A 21566-nucleotide genomic window follows, 5' to 3' on the forward strand; every position below is an offset into this window, starting at 1 on the left:
GTGGTTAATGTACGTGGCGCAGGAGTAAATGGCGCTGTTCAAAACCAACGCCGAGGTAACTGCGGTACACCACAGGCCATAAATGACAGGTATTCTGAGATTTGTACACGCGAGTAGAGGTGCAACTGTTGAGCGACTGACCGCCCAGATGAAGCAAGGGGCTACCAACTGTCTCCTCAACCACTGTGCGGCGAACATTGCTGCGTACGGTTCTGGGCGGTAGGCGTCCGGTTCGTGCCCCCTTGCCGACTTCCGTTCATCGTTGACGAGGGCTGGAATTTGCACGTCAATACGTCCACTCAGTGGTGACAGGTGTCCTTTTCAGATGAATCGTGTTTTATGCTGCATCAGACAGACGGCCGCTGGCGTGTATGGCGCGAAACGGCTGAAAGCAAACACCCTGCAACCAGGAGGAGCGTTATGTTCTGGGTGAACACGTCATTCTGGAAGGTCATTCTGGAAGGCGGAGTGGATCAACACAAGTCCGCATCTATCCTTGGGGACCATGTCCACCCTGCACGGAGTTTTTTTTCGGGACGATGGCGTCTCCCAGCAGGACAATGCAAGTGTCACACAGCTTGCAGTGTACGTGGGTAGTTCGAAGAGCAATTCACCATTCTCCTCTGGCCACAAAATCCGTCGGATTTAAATCCAGTCGAGAATCTGAGGGACCACTTCGATCAACTACATCTACATTTACATATATGCTCTGCTAGCCACCAAGCAGTGTGTGGCAGAGGGTAGAATTCGCGCCAATGTCATAATTTCCCCCCTCTGTTCCACTCGCGGGTCGCGTGAGGGAAAATCAACTGTCTGAACGCCTCAGTACGAACTCTAATTTCCCTTATCTTTGAATGGTCATCATTGGGTGATTTGAAACTTGGTGGCAATAATATATGCTCTACATCCTCGGTGAAGATCTAATTTCAGAATTTAGTGAGCAGCCCCTTCCGTTTAGTGTGCTGTCTATCTGCAAGTGTGTCCCGCTTCAAACTTTCTATGATATTTGTAGTGCTCTCGTGGTGGCTACATGTAACAGTCACGAATCTTGCCACTCTTCTTTGGACCTTCTCAATCTCTTGAATCAGACCCAACTGGTAAGGGCCCCATGCAGACGAACAAAAGACTGGACGAACTAACGTACTGTAAGTTATTTCCTTTGTTGAAGGACTGCATCGATTCGGGATTCTACCAATGAACCGCAATCCAGAGTTTGCCTTACCCGTTACTTGTGTAATCTGATCATTCCATTTTAGATCATTTCGAATAGTCACACCCAGATACTTGAAGGATGTTACCACTTCCAAAGACTGGGCATTTATTTTGTACTCGTACATTAATGGGGATTTTCGCCTTGTTGTACGCAGTACGTTACACTTACTAATACTGAGATATAACTGCCAGTGCCGGCCGCGGTGGTCTCGCGGTTCTAGGCGCACAGTCCGGAACCGTGCGACTGCTACGGTCGCAGGTTCGAATCCTGCCTCGGGCATGAATGTGTGTGATGTCCTTAGGTTAGTTAGGTTTAAGTAGTTCTAACCACAACAGTTGAGTCCCATAGTGCTCAGAGCCATTTGAACCATTTTTTTTATAACTGCCAGTCGTTACACCACGCATTTATTTTCTGCAAATCCTCACTCATTTGTTCACAATTTTCGTGTGACACTACTTTCCTGTAGACTACAGCATCATCGGCAAACAGTCTAATGCCGCTGTCAATACCATCAACCAGATCGTTTATGTAAATGATAAAAAGCAGTGGACCGATTACGCTGCCCTGGGGCACACCTGAAGTTACACTTGCTTCTGTTGAAGTCACCCCGTTCAGGACGACGTACTGCTCCGGCTGTTCGTGCCTTGTATGTGGGGAAGGGTGACGGGAATGGGGTCTGCCTGTCTCCACATCCCTTATGGTACCTTCCAGAAGCTCACTCTCATCCTGCACGTCTCGCGGCAGTCCGCGATCCAATGGTCAGCGAGTCTTTTGACACGTGGCTACTATAATGTGACTAGACAATGTACCATCTGTGAGCTACGGAGAGAGCCAAACAGATGTAGAATGATATGCTAATTTAGTTATTCCTGTGATAGGTGATTGTTGAGAAATAATACTAGAAGGGACGGACAAAGAATATTGTTGTTGTTGTGGTCTTCAGTCCTGAGACTGGTTTGATGCAGCTCTCCATTCTACTCTACCCTGTGCAAGCTTCTTCATCTCCCAGTACTTATTGCTACCTACATCCTTCTGAATCTGCTAAGTTTATTCATCTCTTGGTCTCCCTCTACGATTTTTACCCCCCACACTGCCCTCCAGTACTAACTTGGTGATCACTTGATGCCTCAGAACATGTCCTACCAACCGATCCCTTCTTTTTGTCAAGTTGTGCCACAAACTCCTCCCCAGTTCTGTTCAATACCTCCTCATTACTTGTGTGTCTACCCATTTAATCTTCAGCATTCTTCTGTAGCACCACATTTCGAAAGCTTCTTGTCCAAACTATTTATCGTCTGTGTTTCACATCCATACTTAGCTACACTCCATACAAATACTTTCAGAAACGACTTCCTGACACTTAAATCTATACTCGATGTTAATAAATTTTTCTTCTTCAGAAACGCTTTGCTTGCCATTGACAGTCTACATTTCAAATCCTCTCTACTTCTACCATCATCAGTTATTTTTCTCCCAAAATAGCAAAACTCCTCTACTGCTTTAAGTGTCTCATTTCCTAATCTAATTCCCTCAGCATCACCCGACTTAATTCGAATATATTCCATTATCCTCGTTTTGCTTTCGTTGATGCTCATCTTATACCCTCCTTCCAAGACACTGTCAATTCGTTCAAATGCTCTTCCAAGTCCTTTTCTGTCTCTGACAGAATTAAAATGTCATCGACGAACCTCAAAGTTTTTATTTCTTCTCCATGGATTTTAATACCTACTCCGAATTTTTCTTTTGTTTCCTTTACTGCTTGCTCAATATACAGATTGAATAACATACGGGATAGGTTACAACCCTGTCTCACTTCCTTCCCAACCACTGCTTCCCTTTCATGCCCCTCCACTCTTATAACTGCCATCTGGTTTCTGTACAAATTGTAAATAGCCTTTCTCTCCCTGTATTTTACTCCTGCCACCTTTAGAATTTGAAAGAGAGTATTCCAGTCAACATTGTCAAAAGCTTTCTCTCTAAGTCTTTAACTGCTAGAAACGTAGGTTTGTCTTTCCTTAATCTTTCTTCTAAGATGAGTCGTAAGGTCAATATTACCTCACGTGTTCCAATATTTCTACGGAATCCAAACTGATCTTCCCCGAGGTCGGCTTCTATCAGTTTTTCCATTCGTCTGTAAAGAATTCGCGTTAGTATTTTGCAGCTGTGACTTATTAAAATGATAGTTCGGTAGTTTTCACATCTCTCAACACCTGCTTTCTTTGGGATTGGAATTATTATATTCTTCTTGAAGTCTGAGGGTATTTCGCCTGTCTCATACATCTTGCTCACCAGATGGTAGAGTTTTGCTCTCGCAAGGCTGTCAGTAGTTCTAATGGAATGTTGTCAACTCCCAGGCCCTTGTTTCGACTCTGGTTGGGGTTGGGGTTGGGTTGTTTGGGGAAGGAGACCAGACAGCGAGGTCACCGGTCTCATCGGATTAGGGAAAGATGGGGAAGGAAGTCGGCCATGCCCATTGAAAGGAACCATCCCGGCAATTGACTGGAGCGATTTAGGGAAATCACGGTTGGGTTGTTTGGGGAAGGAGACCAGACAGGGAGGTCATCGGTCTCATCGGATTAGGGAAAGATGGGGAAGGAAGTCGGCCATGCCCTTTGAAAGGAACCATCCCGACAATTGACTGGAGCGATTTAGGGAAATCACGGGAAACCTAAATCAGGATGGCCGGACACGGGATTGAACCGTCGTCCTCCCGAATGCGAGTCCAGTGTCTAACCACTGCGGGACCTCGCTCGGTTTTCGACTCAGGTCTTTCAGTGCTCTGCCAAACTCTTCACGCAGTATCGTATCTCCCATTTCATCTTCATCTACACCTTCTTCCACTTCCATAATATTGCTCTCAAATACATCGCCCTTGTACAGACCCTCTATATACTCATTCCTCCTTTCTGCTTTCCCTTCTTTGCTTAGAACTGGGTTTCCATCAAAGCTCTTGATATTCATACACGTGGTTCTCCTTTCTCCAAAGATGTCTTTAATTTTCATGTAGGCAGTATCTATCTTACCCCTAGTAAGACAAGCCTCTACACCCTTACACTTGTCCTCTAGCCATCCCTGCTTAGCCATTTTCCACTTCTTGTCGATCTCATTTTTGAGACGTTTGTATTCAGTTTTTGCCTGCTTCATTTACTGCATTTTATATTTTCTCCTTTCATCAATTAAATTCAATATTTCTTCTGTTACCCAAGGATTTCTACTACCCCTCGACTTTTTACCTACTTGATCCTCTGCTGCCTTCACTACTTCCTCCCTCAGAGCTACCCATTCTTCTTCTACTGTATTTCTTTCCCCCATTCCTGTCAATTGTTCCCTTATGTTCTCCCTGAAACTCTGTACAACCTCTGGATTACACAGAGATTTTCGTGCAATACACGTACCTTATGATATGCTGGTGGTGTTTTATGTTATCCACTAACTGAACGTACGTGTCGTCCGCGGAACTGGAATTACTGTTGAGACGTTTGTCATTCGAGTACGGATGGCGATCATTTGACTGATAGCATTTTTCGTCCTTCGGCCGTTCGGTGCGTTTTATGGAGACGAGGTTGTCGTTGAGAACCTCCAGCTCGGCAGCGATGTTGAGCATGAGCGTCAGGAGCGAGGCGTCCAGCAGGACCATCCCCTCAGCCGCGACGAACAGGCACGAGGCCTGCACGACGTAGAGCAGCTCGTAGTGCGGGGACAGCGAGACGTCGGCGCCGGGCACGCACAGCGGCATCGGCAGCTCCCAGGCGGCGGCCGCGTCGCCGCTCAGCAGCCCCGACGCTGCCGGCACCGTCACCCACACCAGCACCGCGAACCGCGACACGCTCTGCAAACCAGACGGGCCTCAGGTAGCACCGGCTCCAGGTGTACGGTGCTGGCCGTGTGCGTTCTACATCTACATGATTACTCTGCGATTCACATTTAAGTGCTTGGCAGAGGGTTCATCGAACCACAATCATGCTATCTCCCTACCATTCCACTCCCGAACAGCGTGAAAACGAACACCTAAACCTTTCTGTTCGAGCTCTGATTTCTCTTATTTTATTTTCATCATCATTCCTACCTATGTAGGTTGGGCTCAACAAAATATTTTCGCATTCGGAAGAGAAAGTTGGTGACTGAAATTAAATAGACCTCGCCGCCACAAAAAACGTCTTTGCTTTAATGACTTCCATCCCAACTCGCGTATCATATCTGCCACACTCTCTTCCCTATTACGTGATAATACAAAACGAGCTGCCTTTTTTGCACCCTTTCGATGCCCTCCGTCAATCCCACCTGGTAAGGATCCCACACCGCGCAGCAATATTCTAACAGAGGACGAACGAGTGTAGTGTAAGTTGTCTCTTTCGTGGACTTGTTGCATCTTCTAAGTGTCCTGCCAATGAAACGCAACATTTGGCTCGCCTTCCCCACAATATTATCTATGTGGTCTTTCCAACTGAAGTTGTTCGTAATTTTAACACCCAGGTACTTAGTTGAATTGACAGCCTTGAGCAATGTACTGTTTATCGAGTAATCGAATTCCGACGGATTTCTTTTGGAACTCATGTGGATCACCTCACACTTTTCGTTATTTAGCATCAACTGCCACCTGCCACACCATACAGCAATCTTTTCTAAATCGCTTTGCAACTGATGCTGGTCTTCGGATGACCTTACTAGACGGTAAATTACAGCATCATCTGCGAACAACCTAAGAGAACTACTCAGATTGTCACCCAGGTCATTTATGTAGATCTGAAACAGCAGAGGTCCCAGGACGCTTCCCTGGGGAACACCTGATATCACTTCAGTTTTACTCGATGATTTGCGGTGTATTACTACGAACTGCTACCTTCCTGGCAGGAAATCACGAATCCAGTCGCACAACTGAGACGATACCGCATAGGCCCACAGCTTGATTACAAGTCGCTTGGTAGGAACGGTGTCAAAAGCTTTCCGGAAATCTAGAAATACGGAATGAACTTGAGATCCCCTGTCTATAGCGGCCATTACTTCGTGCGAATAAAGAGCTAGGTGCTTTGCACAAGAACGATGTTTTCTGAAACCATGCTGATTACGTATCAATAGATCGTTCTCTTCGAGGTGATTCGTAATATTTGAATAAAATATATGCTCCAAAACCCTACTGCAAACCGACGACAATGATATAGTTCTGTAGTTAAATGGATTACTCCTAATACCCTTCTTAAACACTGGTGCGACCTGCGCAATTTTCCAATCTGTAGGTACAGATCTATCGGTGAGCGAGCGGTTGTATATGATTGCTAAGTATGGAGCTATTGTATCAGCGTAATCATAAACGAACCTAATCGGTATACAATCCGGCGTACTAATTCTTGGTAGTCTTCTCGGGTTTGCTATCGAATCACAAAATCAAACTATGCAAACTCCAGGTAGGAATACACTATGTGATCAAAGGAATGCGGACACCTAGCTGAAAATGACTTACAAGTTCGGTAATGCTGGAATTCAATATGGTGTTGTCCCACCCTCAGCCTTGACGACAGCCCCCACTCTCGTAGGCATACTGTAGAACCTCCCTAATCCAACCTTGGATGGTTTGTCACTCCGGTTAGTCCGACCATGCTGAGGCTCGCGAGCCTCTGCCGACTTGTCACTGACTGGACGCCTGTCGGGTCATTGTTGCGGTGTCTGTCGCTGTGCATATTGTTATACTGTACGTTATTGTGCAGTTTTATCCTTTGTTGGGATTAAAAAACTTCGTTGTTTGCTTTATTCCGTGTTCTCAACCGTACTTTTTACTGTAGATTCACTGTGTGTACTGTTGTCGGTTTTTCAACAAGTCTGGATTCGAACGTAAACACGTAACTCTTTCACTAAATGAAAAATTAGCAGTGCTACAAAGACTGGACCAAGGAGATTCGCTCCAAAAAATTGCAAAGAAACTGAATGTAGGCGTTACAACAATTAAGGATTGGAGGAAGAATCGGAAAGACATTGCCTCCTATACAGTTACGATTGGTGGTGAAAACACTCTGAAGAATCGCAAAATATTAAAAAAGCCTAAACTTGAACTGCTTGATAACGCATTGTGGATGTGGTTTTGTCGAGAAAGAAGGAAAGGAACTCCAATATCCGAGCCAATTCTCAAAGAAAAAAGGATAGTTTTACACAAAAAACTGGAAGCCGAAAGTACATTTGCTGCCAGTGAAGGCTAGATTGATCCTTGGAAAACTCGTCAAAAATGTATCCCTGACTTTTTTTCCAAGTAATTTGTTTTCGTTTGTACCGTAAAAACAATGCATACAGTATAATCATTTCTTAGTTTATATATACAGTAGTTTATTTCTTTGTAAAAATTTCTTTTTTATATACAGTTTTTAGTTTACAGTATATATCGTTGATACGTTATTATCTACAGTACAGTACTGTAATTTGTTTGTCGTTTTTCCTTTTAAAACCAATACATATTATAGTGTGTGTAGACGTGTTAACTAATACTGTTTAACACTGTATAAAAAACATCTTTTTTATATTACTGTAGACACCTTTTAGTTTTTAAATCGTTTAATTTTTTGTACTACTTGTCTTTTTATATTTTTTGCAATAAATATTAGATTTTTCGGATAATCCGACCTTTCTCCGACCATGGTCCCGGTCCCGAAGGTGACGAATTAGAGGGGTTCTACTGTACGTTCAGTCAGCTGCTAGAAGGTTTCCTCCGTGAATGGCAGCCCATTCTTCAAGGAATGCTGCACTGAGAGGTATCGATGTCGGTCGGTGAGGCCTGGCACGAGGTCGGTGTTCCAAAACATCGCATAGGTCTATAGATTCAGGTCAGGACTCTGTGCCGGCCAGTCCATTACAAGAATGTTACTGTCGTGTAACCACTCCGCCACAGGGCGTGCATTATGAACAGGTGCTCGAACGTGTTGAATGATGCAGTCGCCATCCCCGAATTACTCTTCAACAGTGGGAAGCAAGAAGGTGCATAAAACATCAATATAGGCCTGTGTTGTGATTGTGCCACGCAAAACAGCAAGGGGTGCAAGCCTCCTCCATGAAAAACACGACGACGACACCATAACACTACCGCCTTCCAATTTTACTGTTGGCACTACACGCGCTGGCAAATAACGTTCACCGGGCATTCGCCATAACCACACCCTGCCACCGGATAGCCACATTGTGCAGCGTGATTCGTCACTCCACACAACGTTTCTCCGCTGTTCAATCATCCAATGTTTGCGCTCCTTACACCAAGCGAGGTGCCGTTTGGCATTCATCGGAATGATGTGTGGCTTATGCGCAGCCGCTCGAGCATGAAACCCAAGTTTTCTCACCTCCTGCCTGACTGTCATAGTACTTGCGGTGGATCCTGATTCAGTTTGGAATTCCTGTGTGGTGGTCTGCATATGTCTACCTATTACACATTACGACCCTGTTCAACTGTTGGCGGTCTCTGTCAGTCAACAGAGAAGGTCGGCCTGTACGCTTTTGTGCTGTACGTTTCCACTTCACTACAACATCGGAAACAATGCACCTATGGATGTTTAGGAGTGCGGAAATCTCGCGTACAGTCACATCCAATCACCTGACCACGTTCGAAATCCGTGAGTTCCGTAGAACGCTCCATTCTGCTCTCTAATGATGTCTAATGGCTACTCAGGCCTCCGATATGGAGTACCTGGCAGTAGGTGACAGCATAATAGGCCTAATATGAGAAACGTATGTTTTTAGGGGTGTCCGCATACTTTTGGTCACATAGTGTTTGAACGATGTAGGAAAAGGCATATTGCTAGTTACCGCAAAGGCGACACGTTAACTTGCAGTCAGGCACAATTAGGACTCTTACATAAAGGTTTCTGCCACAGCTTTCACCAGCAAAAGAGAAAAACACACCATTCGTACACACAAACAAGCACACCTCATGCCCACACATAACCGCCAACTCCAGCATCTCATGTTGGCAATTCCGTGTACTTGCTTGTGTTAGTGAATGGAGTGTGTTTCTCTTTTGCTGGTGAAGGCTGTGCCCGAAAGCTTTATATTAGTGTCTTTTAGTTGTGCCTGTGTGCAACTTAACGTGTCATCTGTGCAGTAAGTAGCACTCTGTCTTTTCCTACATTGTTGAATTATAAAACCAACTTGACTCGACATTTCGACGATCCACATCTCCACAATCCTTAGGAAAGATGCCGCTGCTGCTGCTGTTGAGTCCTGTGAAAGCCGATGTTAAGGAAGAAGTCGTCGCCCTATATGGGACCCCTGTATCGGTCACACCGATCCTTTTCGTCTCCAGTCTAACCTGACTGTTAAAACCCCTCAAAATAACTGGTTTCTGAAATAATCGATTTTATGTTTTCTTATTGCTATTACTTCCAGTAATAAACGTTCACTTCCAACAAACACTGAAAATTTCTAACGAAGGTGAAGGACTAGGACGCACAATCGATATAGAGTTGTGTCTGCGACAGCAATCGGCCTCGTTGTCTACAGCTGACATTGCGAAGGTAAAGAAGACGAGTGCCCCGACAGCGAGAGTGAAAAGTCACAAATTGGTGACCATTTTACAAAAGAACTGATGTCCGAAGACGACAGCGAGAAACTGCCGTATAGACCAGGTGTGGTCAAGTCCTGCAAACTCTATTACACTCGTACTTTCTAATAGATCACGTGACACGGCAACAGATACATTACTGTGTCTGCAATGATATATCGATTCTTTGTCAGGTATTTATTGCTGGATTTAGTTGTATGTGTTGTTATTAAAACAGTGCTAATCGCTTTACCTACATTTCTGTAATAATCCATTATTTCAAAGCAATGAAAATTTTACGAATAAACACAACTGAAATTAAAAATGTTTTAATTACAACCAAAAATGTTAGAACTGCTGTAAGGCAAATCTATTGCTGGTTTTTGTCCAGTTGTTATTAAAAAATGGAAAAAAGTGTTATAACCAAAGAAATACCAGAAACTACCGACTATTCAGAACTAAAACACCGGTGTTGGTTTGAAGTGGTCGGGTTTTGGCATCGTTTCCCCGTACCGTTCACGACACACGAGTCACCCCCCCCCCCCCCCTCCCCGCCCCATCCCCCCCCCCCTAGACAGGCCTGTGACGCCCCCCCCCCCCCCCCCTAGTAGAAATCGGCAGCAAAGATACATCGCACTCGAAGACTATCCCCAAACACTCGGGCCTGCTACACTAAAGAACATAGTGTTTCAGCGCTAGCTAATACTCGATACCACGTCCTGCTAAGAAGAAAACCCTTGTCTCTATTAATGAACTTAATACATGGCGGGCCCCAGTAGACTAAAAGCAGCACGGGACTAAAATAAATAAACAAAAAAAGAATTCTCAACAAACATAATTCCAATTGCCTCCTTATCAAAACTTACAAATACCGAATGTATCGACGACTATCAGGGTCTCATCAAATTCCTCTTCTTTAAACAAAGCGAGTGAGGTGGTGTAGTAGTTAGTACACTGGGCCCTTCCAGATTTAGGTTTCTCTTAATCCTTCCTGTCTTTGAAATGGCATAGTCGACTTTTTCCCCACCCTTTCATAATCCGCGCTTCTACTCCCTCTCTAATGATTGCGCTGTCGACAGGACGTTAAATTCTAATCTTCCATCCCTTGTTTTTTCGTTTAAACAATGTACTGCTATGGTCAATTTTTCATGCTTTTATAGCTTCGTGCGACGGCGAACTGTGTGAATCGATCGGCAGGTATAAGCCTTCCCATATTGACACAGATAAATGTCAGGCTTCCTAAGTCACAAATTATGTTTGATAGAGTCGAATAGAATCCTAATGTTAACAAGTGGACGCTACACACTCTGTCAAATCTCCTTAACATTCTTCCAGTCTCAAACGGTATGCCCCTAGCATAAGGTATAAAGGCCACAGAGCTATGCTTCTCTTTACGCACCCCCAGGGATGATCCAAACTCCATAGCCCGACGAGCCTGCTTCTCCGAGTACCCATTGTCTTAAACTCAGGCTCCATGTGTGCAAGTTCCTGTGTTAGACAACCCGCGTTTGTAAATAGCGTATGCTCCGCGTAAGAGTCTCAAGGGCGACACTGCGGTGGCACGTCGTTGGCAACACTTTGCATGCAGGTATCGATAGGTACGTGTTGGCTTTCAATGGACAAAATGGCTCAGAGAGCCATCATGATTTTTACAAACCATTATCTTCTACAATGGAAGCTTCTTATCACTTTCAGCCTACATAGTAGAGTTTAATGCTTGCATGAAGAAAGCTGAAGTGGTCCAAAAATCTGTTAAAAGCGTCACCTACCGTTCAGCCAAGATTGTATGGTCCCCATATAATTAGTAATTTAGGTGTGTCTACTTACAACCTGTTCTTCTCTCATTTCTTGTCAAATGTGAACATCATATCTCCAAGTCGGTCGATTTGGTTGGTTGATAGATTTGGGGAAGGGGACCAAACAGTGAGGTCATCGATCCCATCGTATTAGGTAACGTTGGGGAAAGAAATCGACCGTGTGCTTTCAAAGGAACCATCCCTGCATTTAACCAAAGCGATTTAGGGAAAGCACGGAAACTTAAATGAGAGTGGCCGGACGCGGGTTTGAGCCGTCGTCTTCCCGAAAGTGAGTCCAGAGTATTAACCATTGCGCCGCCTCGTTCGGTTCGGTCGATGTCATTCGACGATTGAAATCTCTGTGGCTGGATCCTTTGAATATACACTCCTGGAAATTGAAATAAGAACACCGTAAATTCATTGTCCCAGGAAGGGGAAACTTTATTAACACATTCCTGGGGTCAGATACATCACATGATCACACTGACAGAACCACAGGCACATAGACACAGGCAACAGAGCATGCACAATGTCGGCACTAGTACAGTGTATATCCACCTTTCGCAGCAATGCAGGCTGCTATTCTCCCATGGAGACGATCGTAGAGATGCTGGATGTAGTCCTGTGGAACGGCTTGCCATGCCATTTCCACCTGGTGCCTCAGTTGGACCAGCGTTCGTGCTGGACGTGCAGACCGCGTGAGACGACGCTTCATCCAGTCCCAAACATGCTCAATGGGGGACAGATCCGGAGATCTTGCTGGCCAGGGTAGTTGACTTACACCTTCTAGAGCACGTTGGGTGGCACGGGATACATGCGGACATGCATTGACCTGTTGAAACAGCAAGTTCCCTTGCCGGTCTAGGAATGGTAGAACGATGGGTTCGATGACGGTTTGGATGTACCGTGCGCTATTCAGTGTCCCCTCGACGATCACCAGAGGTGTACGGCCAGTGTAGGAGATCGCTCCATACACCATGATGTCGGGTGTTGGCCCTGTGTGCCTCGGTCGTATGCAGTCCTGATTGTGGCGCTCACCTGCACGGCGCCAAACACGCATACGACCATCATTGGCACCAAGGCAGAAGCGACTCTCATCGCTGAAGACGGCACGTCTCCATTCGTCCCTCCATTCACGCCTGTCGCGACACCACTGGAGGCGGGCTGCACGATGTTGGGGCGTGAGCGGAAGATGGCCTAACGGTATGCGGGACAGTAGCCCAACTTCATGGAGACGGTTGCGAATGGTCCTCGCCGATACCCCAGGAGCAACAGTGTCCCTAATTTGCTGGGAAGTGGCGGTGCGGTCCCCTACGGCACTGCGTACGATCCTACGCTCTTGGCGTGCATCCGTGCGTCGCTGCGGTCCGGTCCCAGGTCGACGGGCACGTGCACCTTCCGCCGACCACTGGCGACAACATCGATGTACTGTGGAGACCTCACGCCCCACGTGTTGAGCAATTCGGCGGTACGTCCACCCGGCCTCCCGCATACCCACTATACGCCCTCGCTCAAAGTCCGTCAACTGCACATACGGTTCACGTCCACGCTGTCGCGGCATGCTACCAGTGTTAAAGACTGCGATGGAGCTCCGTATGCCACGGCAAACTGGCTTACAATGACGGCGGCGGTGCACAAATGCTGCGCAGCTAGCGCCATTCGACGGCCAACACCGCGGTTCCTGGTGTGTCCGCTGTGCCGCGCGTGTGATCATTGCTTGTACAGCCCTCTCGCAGTGTCCGGAGCAAGTATGGTGGGTCTGACACACCGGTGTCAATGTGTTCTTTTTTCCATTTCCAGGAGTGTACTTGAGGGTTCTGATATGATATCACTATTCAGACAGGAGCCTCTGAGGGATTCCTTGAGTTTGATTAGTGAAAAACTGAATCAGGATTTAATAAATCTTTTTCGTCATACATTGACCACGTATTTTCCATTTAATAGCAATATTTTAGAACTGATTTGTGAAGTCACGTTAGGCAGCCCTTTTGTGCCCATAGCTGCCCATTTATTCATGGAGAACTTTCACGACAAGGGAGACAAGGCACTGAGGACTTCAGTTTTTCAACCAACTTGCTTATGGCGACACGTCGTCGATGGCTCTTTTGTCTGGCACCATAAACATGTACTATTAACTGATTTTTGGGCGACTTCAGTTTTCTTTATCCTAACATGAAATTTACCATGGAGGTTGAAAGTGGTGGGAAACTTCCATTGTTTTATGTAATGGCTTACAAAAAACGTTATGGTACTCTGTGACACAGTGTTAACCGAAAACCGATACACGCCAATCTATAGCTGTATGCAAAAGAATTGCCACCCACCGTATCAACGCAGAGCCGTCCTCAGGACTCTGTTACGCAAAGAATATGCTGTGGCTAGTCTAACACAGGGTTTTTTGGTAAGCGTGATAGCGTTACGGAGATGTTGAGCAAACTCAAGTGGCAGACTCTGCAAGAGAGGCGCTCTGCAGCGCGGTGGAGCTTGCTGTCCAGGTTTCGAAGGGTGCGTTTCTGGATGAGGTATCGAATATATTGCTTCCCCCTACTTATACCTCCCGGGGAGATCACGAATGTAAAATTAGAGAGATTCGAGCGTGCACGGAGGCTTTCCGGCAGTCGTTCTTCCCGCCAACCATACGCTACAGGAACAGGATAGGGAGGTAATGCAGTGGCACGTAAAGTGCCCTCCGGCACACACCGTTGGGTGGCTTGCGGTGTATAAATGTAGATGTAGATGTTCTCTACTGGTCAAACATCCTGCCTTCTTTTATACTGGTGTGACATCTAATAATCATTCCGGATTACAAAGAAGTGTCAAGGTATTTTGACCAGGTGATGTAGAATGAGCGAAATTGTGCTAAACTCATTCTCTGAAAATTATTTCGAGCAGTTAGTTCATGAGCCCAGGCGAATAGTAAACGGTTGTAAAAACACACTTGACCTCTTAGCAACAAATAATCCTGAGTTGATAACGAGCATCAAAATCTATTCAGGGAATAGTGAACACAGGGTTGTAGTAGCGAAGCTTAATATTGTAATCCCCAAATCCTCCAAAAATAAGCGAAAAATACACCTATACAAAAAAGCAGATAAAAGTTCGCTTGACACCTTCCTGAGAGACAATCTCCACTCATTCCAAACTAATAATATAAATGTAGAACATATGTGGCTTGATTTCAAATAAATAGTATCAGCAGCAATTGAGAGATTTATACCAAATAAATTAACCAACGACAGAGCTAATCCTCCAAGGTACCCAAAACGGGTTAGAACAATGTTGCAGAAAAACGAAACAAACATGCCAAATTTAAACACACGCAAATCCCCAAGTTTGGCGATCTTTTACAGAAGCTCGAAATTTAGCGCGGACTTAAATGCGAGATGTTTATAACAGTTTCCACGACGAAACTTTGTTTCGAAACCTGGCAGAAAATCCAAAGAGATTCTGGTCGTATGTGAAGTATGTTAGCGGCAATAAACAATCAATGCCTTCTCTGCGCGATAACGATGGATATACTATCGAAGACAGTGCTGCCAAAGCAGAGTTACTAAACACAGCCTTCCGAAATGCCTTCACAAAAGAAGACGAAGTAAATATTCCAGAATTAGAATCGAGAACTGCTCCCAACATGAGTAACGTAAAAATAAATATCCTTGCGTAATGAAACAACTTAAATCACTTACTAATAGAAAATCTTCTGGTGCAGACAGTATACCAACAAGGTTCCTTTCGGAGTACGCTGATGCATTAGCTCCATACTTAACACTCATATACAACAGTCCGCTCGACGAAAGATCCGTACCCAAAGACTGACAAGTTACAAGGTCACACCAATATTCAAGAAAGGTATTAGGTGTAAACGACTAAATTACAGGCCCATATCGTTAACGTCGATATTCAGCAGGATTTTGGAACATATATTGTGTTCAAACATTATGAATTACCTCGAAGGAAACTGTCTATTGAGACACAGTCAACATGGGTTTAGGAAACGTCGTTCCTGTGAAACACAACTATCTCTTTATTCACTTCAAGTGTTGAGCGCTACTGACAAGGGATTTTAGATCGATTCCGTATTTCTGGATTTCCGAAAGGCTTTTGACGCTGTACCACACAAGCGGCTCGCAATGAAATTGCGTGCTTATGGGATATCGTCTCAGTTGTGTGACTGAATTTGTGATTTCCAGTCAGAGAGGTCACAATTCGTAGTAATTGGTGGAAAGTAATCAAGTAAAAGAGAAGCGATTTCTGGCGTTCCTCACGGTCGTGTTATAGGTCCTTTTGTTCCTATATAAACGATTTGGGAGACAATCTGACCAGCCGTTTTAGGTTGTTTGCAGATGGCGCCGTCGTTTATCGACTAATAAAGTCATCAGAAGATCAAAACAAATTGCAAAACAATTTAGAAAAAATATCTTAATAGTGCGAAAAGTGACAGTTGGCCCTAAATAAAGAAAAGTACGAGGTCATCCAGGTGAGTGCTAAAAGGAATTCGTTAATCTTCGGTTACACGATAAATCAGTCTAATCTAAAAGCCGTAAATTCAATTAAATACCTAGGTATTCCAATTATGAACAACTTAAATTGGAAAGAACACATAGAAAATGTTGTGGGGAAGTGTAACCAAAGGCAAGTGTTATTGGCATGACACTTAGAAAACGTAACAGACCTACTAAGGAGACTGCCTACACTACGCTTGTCCGTCATCTTTTAGAATACTGCAGCGCGGTGTGGGAACCTTACCAGATAGGTCATCGAAAAAGTTCAAAGAAAGGCAGCACGTTTTGTATTATCGCGAAATATAGGAGAGAGTGTCACGGAAATGATTTGGGCTGGACATCATTAAAAGAAAGGCGTTTTTCGTTGCGACGGAATCTTCTCACGAAATTCCGATCACCAACTTCGTCCTCCGAATGGGAAAATATTTTGTTGACACCGACCTACATAGGGAGAAACGATCACCACGATAATATAAGGGAAATCAGAGCTCGTACAGGAAGATATAGGTGTTCATTCTTTCCGTCCGCTACTCGAGATTGGAATAATAGAGAATTGTGAAGGTGGTTCGATGAACCCTCGCCAGGCTCTTAAATGTGATTTTCAGAGTATCCATGTAGACGTAAATGTAGATCAGAAAGGGGTTTTGCACAAGTTAAGAAACCTTCCTTCAATGAAAGATCTCTTACGGTATGAGATATTGATATAGGGCCAAAGATGAAGTTCTTGAAAGTGTACCCAGAACTGTATGGAAGCGGAATGTGGACCATAGGAATTCCAGAGAAGAAAAAACTGGAAGTATTTGAAATCTAATGTTATCGCATAGTGTTGAAAATCAAGTGAAAAGATAGAGAAAAACAACGAGGAAGCTTTAAAAGTAGTAGGTGAGGAGAAAAGTCAATGCAGGATTTCTCACTTGAAAGAGGAGCTTAATACTGGGGCATTTGCTATGGAATCCGGGAATAACTAAACTGGCGAGGGACGAAACGCTAGAAAGGAACCTTAGTGGCCACGCAAATGAGCGCGCTATTCGTCAACGAGACTCAGAGGGCCATAGACGCGGGTTCACAGGTAGATGCCGTGTTTCTTGACTTCCGCAAGGCGCTCGATACAGTTCCCCACAGTCGTTTAATGAACAAAGTAAGAGCATATGGACTATCAGACCAATTGTGTGATTGGATTGAAGAGTTCCTAGACAACAGAACGCAGCATGTCATTCTCAATGGAGAGAAGTCTTCCGAAGTAAGAGTGATTTCAGGTGTGCCGCAGGGGAGTGTCATAGGACCGTTGCTATTCACAATATACATAAATGACCTTGTGGATAACATCGGAGGCTTTTAGTGGATGATGCTGTGGTGTATCGAGAGGTTTTAACAATGGAAAATTGTACTGAAATGCAGGAGGATCTGCAGCGAATTGACGCATGGTGCAGGGAATGGCAATTGAATCTCAATGTAGACAAGTGTAATGTGCTGCGAATACACAGAAAGATAGATCCCTTATCATTTAGCTACAAAATAGCAGGTCAGCAACTGGAAGCAGTTAATTCCATAAACTATCAGGGAGTACGCATTAGGAGTTATTTAAAATGGAATGATCAAATGAAGTTGATCGTCGGTAAAGGAGATGCCAGACTGAGATTCATTGGAAGAATCCTAAGGAAATGCAATCCGAAAAAAAAGGAAGTAGGTTACAGTACACTTGTTCGCCCACTGCTTGAATACTGCTCAACAGTGTGGGATCCGTACCAGATAGGGTTTATAGAAGAGATAGAGAAGATCCAACGGAGAGCAGGGCGCTTCGTTAAAGGATCATTTAGTAATCGTGAAAGCGTTACGGAGATGATAGATAAACTCCAGTGGAAGACTCTGCAGGAGAGACGCTCAGTAGCTCGGTACGGGCTTTTGTTTAAAGTTTCGAGAACATACCTTCACCGCAGAGTCAAGCAGTATATTGCTCCCTTCTACATATATCTCACGAAGAGACCATAAGGATAAAATCAGAGACATTGGAGCCCACACAGAGGCACACCGACAATCCTTCTTTCCACGAACAATACGAGACTGGAATAGAAGGGAGACCCGATAGAGGTACTCAAGGTACCCTCCGCCACACACCGTCAGGTGGCTTACTGAGTATGGATGTAGATGTAGATGTATAAAACTGATTATAGGGATAAAAATATTTGCACAAGATAGTAAAAATGGAAGACAGCGTGAAACCAGTCAAAAGACCGACCACGGAAAGCAGTAATGGCAGCGCCCTGTTGAGACACTGTGGCACAGCCGGAGGAGGGAGGCCGGAAGGTGGACTCACATGGTGCGTGTTGTACAGCCTGGTGGCGATCTTGCGGCAGCGCTCCCTCGCGCCCGCGTTGTCCACGAACAGCATCTGGGTCTGCTGCAGCCGCACCAGCAGGCGGTCGAAGCGCCTCTTGTCCAGCGCGAACAGCAGCGCCTGTCCACAAAAGTAGTCTCAATTCGTCCTACTTATCTTGATGGCACAGCGCCCATGTAGATCGACTATTGAGTTCCTTTACTAAATCGTTGATTTCATTTATTACCTTACACTCGTACGCAACAGAATTAGGATACTGCAGCAGCGCTGGTGACACCTATATCTCCTGGATGCAGAACTCTGGTCTCTGAGCATAGAACATCTGCATACTGTGCTTTGCATCGACCACAACGCTAAAAAGTTTCAATTGCTTTGTACGTGAATAAGGATTATTTACTGTTTCAGAATATACGCCTTATGTCATGGACTGTAACAGTAGCCGAAGGAGGTAATTGTCAGATCAGCAGAATATTGAAACAATTCGTTAGAAGCTACATGCATAACCATGCTCTGATCTACGCTACGAACTTTATACACTCCTGGAAATTGAAATAAGAACACCGTGAATTCATTGTCCCAGGAAGGGGAAACTTTATTGACACATTCCTGGGGTCAGATACATCACATGATCACACTGACAGAACCACAGGCACATAGACACAGGCAACAGAGCATGCACAATGTCGGCACTAGTACAGTGTATATCCACCTTTCGCAGCAATGCAGGCTGCTATTCTCCCATGGAGACGATCGTAGATATGCTGGATGTAGTCCTGTGGAACGGCTTGCCATGCCATTTCCACCTGGTGCCTCAGTTGGACCAGCGTTCGTGCTGGACGTGCAGACCGCGTGAGACGACACTTCATCCAGTCCCAAACATGCTCAATGGGGGACAGATCCGGAGATCTTGCTGGCCAGGGTAGTTGACTTACACCTTCTAGAGCACGTTGGGTGGCACGGGATACATGCGGACGTGCATTGTCCTGTTGGAACAGCAAGTTCCCTTGCCGGTCTAGGAATGGTAGAACGATGGGTTCGATGACGGTTTGGATGTACCGTGCACTATTCAGTGTCCCCTCGACGATCACCAGAGGTGTACGGCCAGTGTAGGAGATCGCTCCCCACACCATGATGCCGGGTGTTGGCCCTGTGTGCCTCGGTCGTATGCAGTCCTGATTGTGGCGCTCACCTGCACGGCGCCAAACACGCATACGACCATCATTGGCACCAAGGCAGAAGCGACTCTCATCGCTGAAGACTACACGTCTCCATTCGTCCCTCCATTCACGCCTGTCGCGACACCACTGGAGGCGGGCTGCACGATGTTGGGGCGTGAGCGGAAGACGGCCTAACGGTGTATGGTGGGTCTGACACACCGGTGTCAATGTGTTCTTTTTTCCATTTCCAGGAGTGTACATCCATCTCACTCACTCAAATAAGATAAATGGAATTTAAGCACAAACGTGCGGACTGTATCTGAGGTGTCCCTTTTGAATGATATATAGGTGGCAATCCACATATTAATATCAGTTTATATTTAATAACTACATCATTTGTTCATATGTAAGTAGTAGAAAAAAGTTCATATGGCCCACTCGCTATTGTTGACAAAATGTATTCAAGATGGTGGAGCCAAGATGGCGGCGATAGATACGGCAACATCGCAATGATGTCATGGTGAGAAGTTCAAATTTTGGCGGGAAATAGGTCACATTGGGCTACAAACATATACTTTATAAGACTGATGCTTAAGGCAAACCTATCAGGCATCCTCTACTACTAAATATAATACTTGGCCATTAACTGATTGCCTGCGATACAGAGTAACGCTGACCAGAAATCAGCGATGGGTGGATATGTCTCATAAGTTTTTCTTGACAGTGGTACCACTGTGTCTTAGAAAGAGAGGTGTAATCGTCTTACAAACCGCCAGATATTAAAAAACACGATCGCAACAACTACTTTATATTACTGTCACAAGCGGTCTTGGTTCTAAAGGTGCGTACAAGTATCCATGTTAGAAGCTATACCGTGTCATGACCATTTAGTGGAAATGGGAACAAGCTGCAGTAGCACCACCAACAGTGTACGATGTGTAAGGTCAGTGACAAATGTAGCCTGCTACTGCTACACGAGGTAGTTTAAAAGACAGTATGGGAACTGGGAGAAGGACGAAGATTTTGCTACTGCGTTGTGATGCGTACCCAAACTTCATACAGATACTGCAGTCCAAAGCAGATTCATGTCCCTCAAGTCCCATTCACATCTATCACCACAACATGCTATCATCGTTATTCTGTACCACCCAACAGAGAAAAATTACGAACTATAAAAACTACACTAACTTCATCAGATAGAGAACTCCGCAAGGATTTTACTGCATCTCTCTCCTCCCATATATCGAAAACAAATATCGTCTGCGTGCCGGCATAGAGCACATGTGACGATCCAATTAAATATAAGGCATCATTCCACTGCACAGACCAGTGTAAAGTTACATCTCCTGTGCTGTAGGAGGATGACCTTATCCCACAAACTACGCAATAAGTCGCAGGAGACGCTTCCTGTGACCCTGTGTCTTTGTTTGAAACATTGATTTTTTTCTGCTGTAACACGCTTTGTACACTGCCATACATTGTGGTTTTCCACCACGACTTCGAGGTTCGTGTCAGGTTCTAAACTGACATTAACACGTTCTGACCCATTGCTTCTCACAGAAAGACGTAGCACAGTGTAGATCATGTTGTTACTGCTGCTACCACAACACATCACACACCCTGGATGATTTTAAATAAAAGACAGTTACAACATAAGGAAACTGGAAGAGTTTGGCCACATTGTGGAGCGTTTCCAAACTGCTGTCCTAAGGTGATTGACGTCCTCTACATTTAAACTCACCTGTCACAGTCACAGAATAGCCTATGGCTCTGCATTTCATTTCGACTGATTCCTCATATTGCAATCATGTACGTGATCACTGTTTCGGCGCTAGCCATCCCCAGAAGGTGTTGCCCCTCCACCAAAACTCTTCTCCATCTCAAACAAGCGATGTCAGTCAATCATTATGTGGTAACCTACAGCGTACCAGTGGGCAGATTGGGTGGAAAAGACACCACCGAAGTACTGTAATGATAAGCATCGCAGTTGATAGCGTAAGCAATTTTATCATTTTTCAGTAATTTCAACACCGCCCAATGATGCAACAGATGTT

General features: G+C 45.0%; 1 protein-coding gene across 1 annotated transcript in view; it reads right to left on the minus strand.

Annotated features, from left to right (window-relative positions):
- The window catches only part of LOC126334848 (uncharacterized), a 167230-nt gene that overhangs the window by 131401 nt on the left and 14263 nt on the right, over positions 1–21566 (minus strand). The window contains exons 2-3 of the mRNA XM_049997559.1: positions 18335–18475; positions 4609–5042 (exon numbers count right to left, since the gene is read on the minus strand). Coding sequence (XP_049853516.1) covers positions 4609–5042; positions 18335–18475 — 575 coding nt within the window. The remainder of the gene's footprint in view (positions 1–4608; positions 5043–18334; positions 18476–21566) is intronic.

Source organism: Schistocerca gregaria, chromosome 1 (genome assembly GCF_023897955.1).
Source record: "Schistocerca gregaria isolate iqSchGreg1 chromosome 1, iqSchGreg1.2, whole genome shotgun sequence".
In the NCBI taxonomy this organism is placed as follows: Eukaryota; Metazoa; Arthropoda; class Insecta; order Orthoptera; family Acrididae; genus Schistocerca; species Schistocerca gregaria.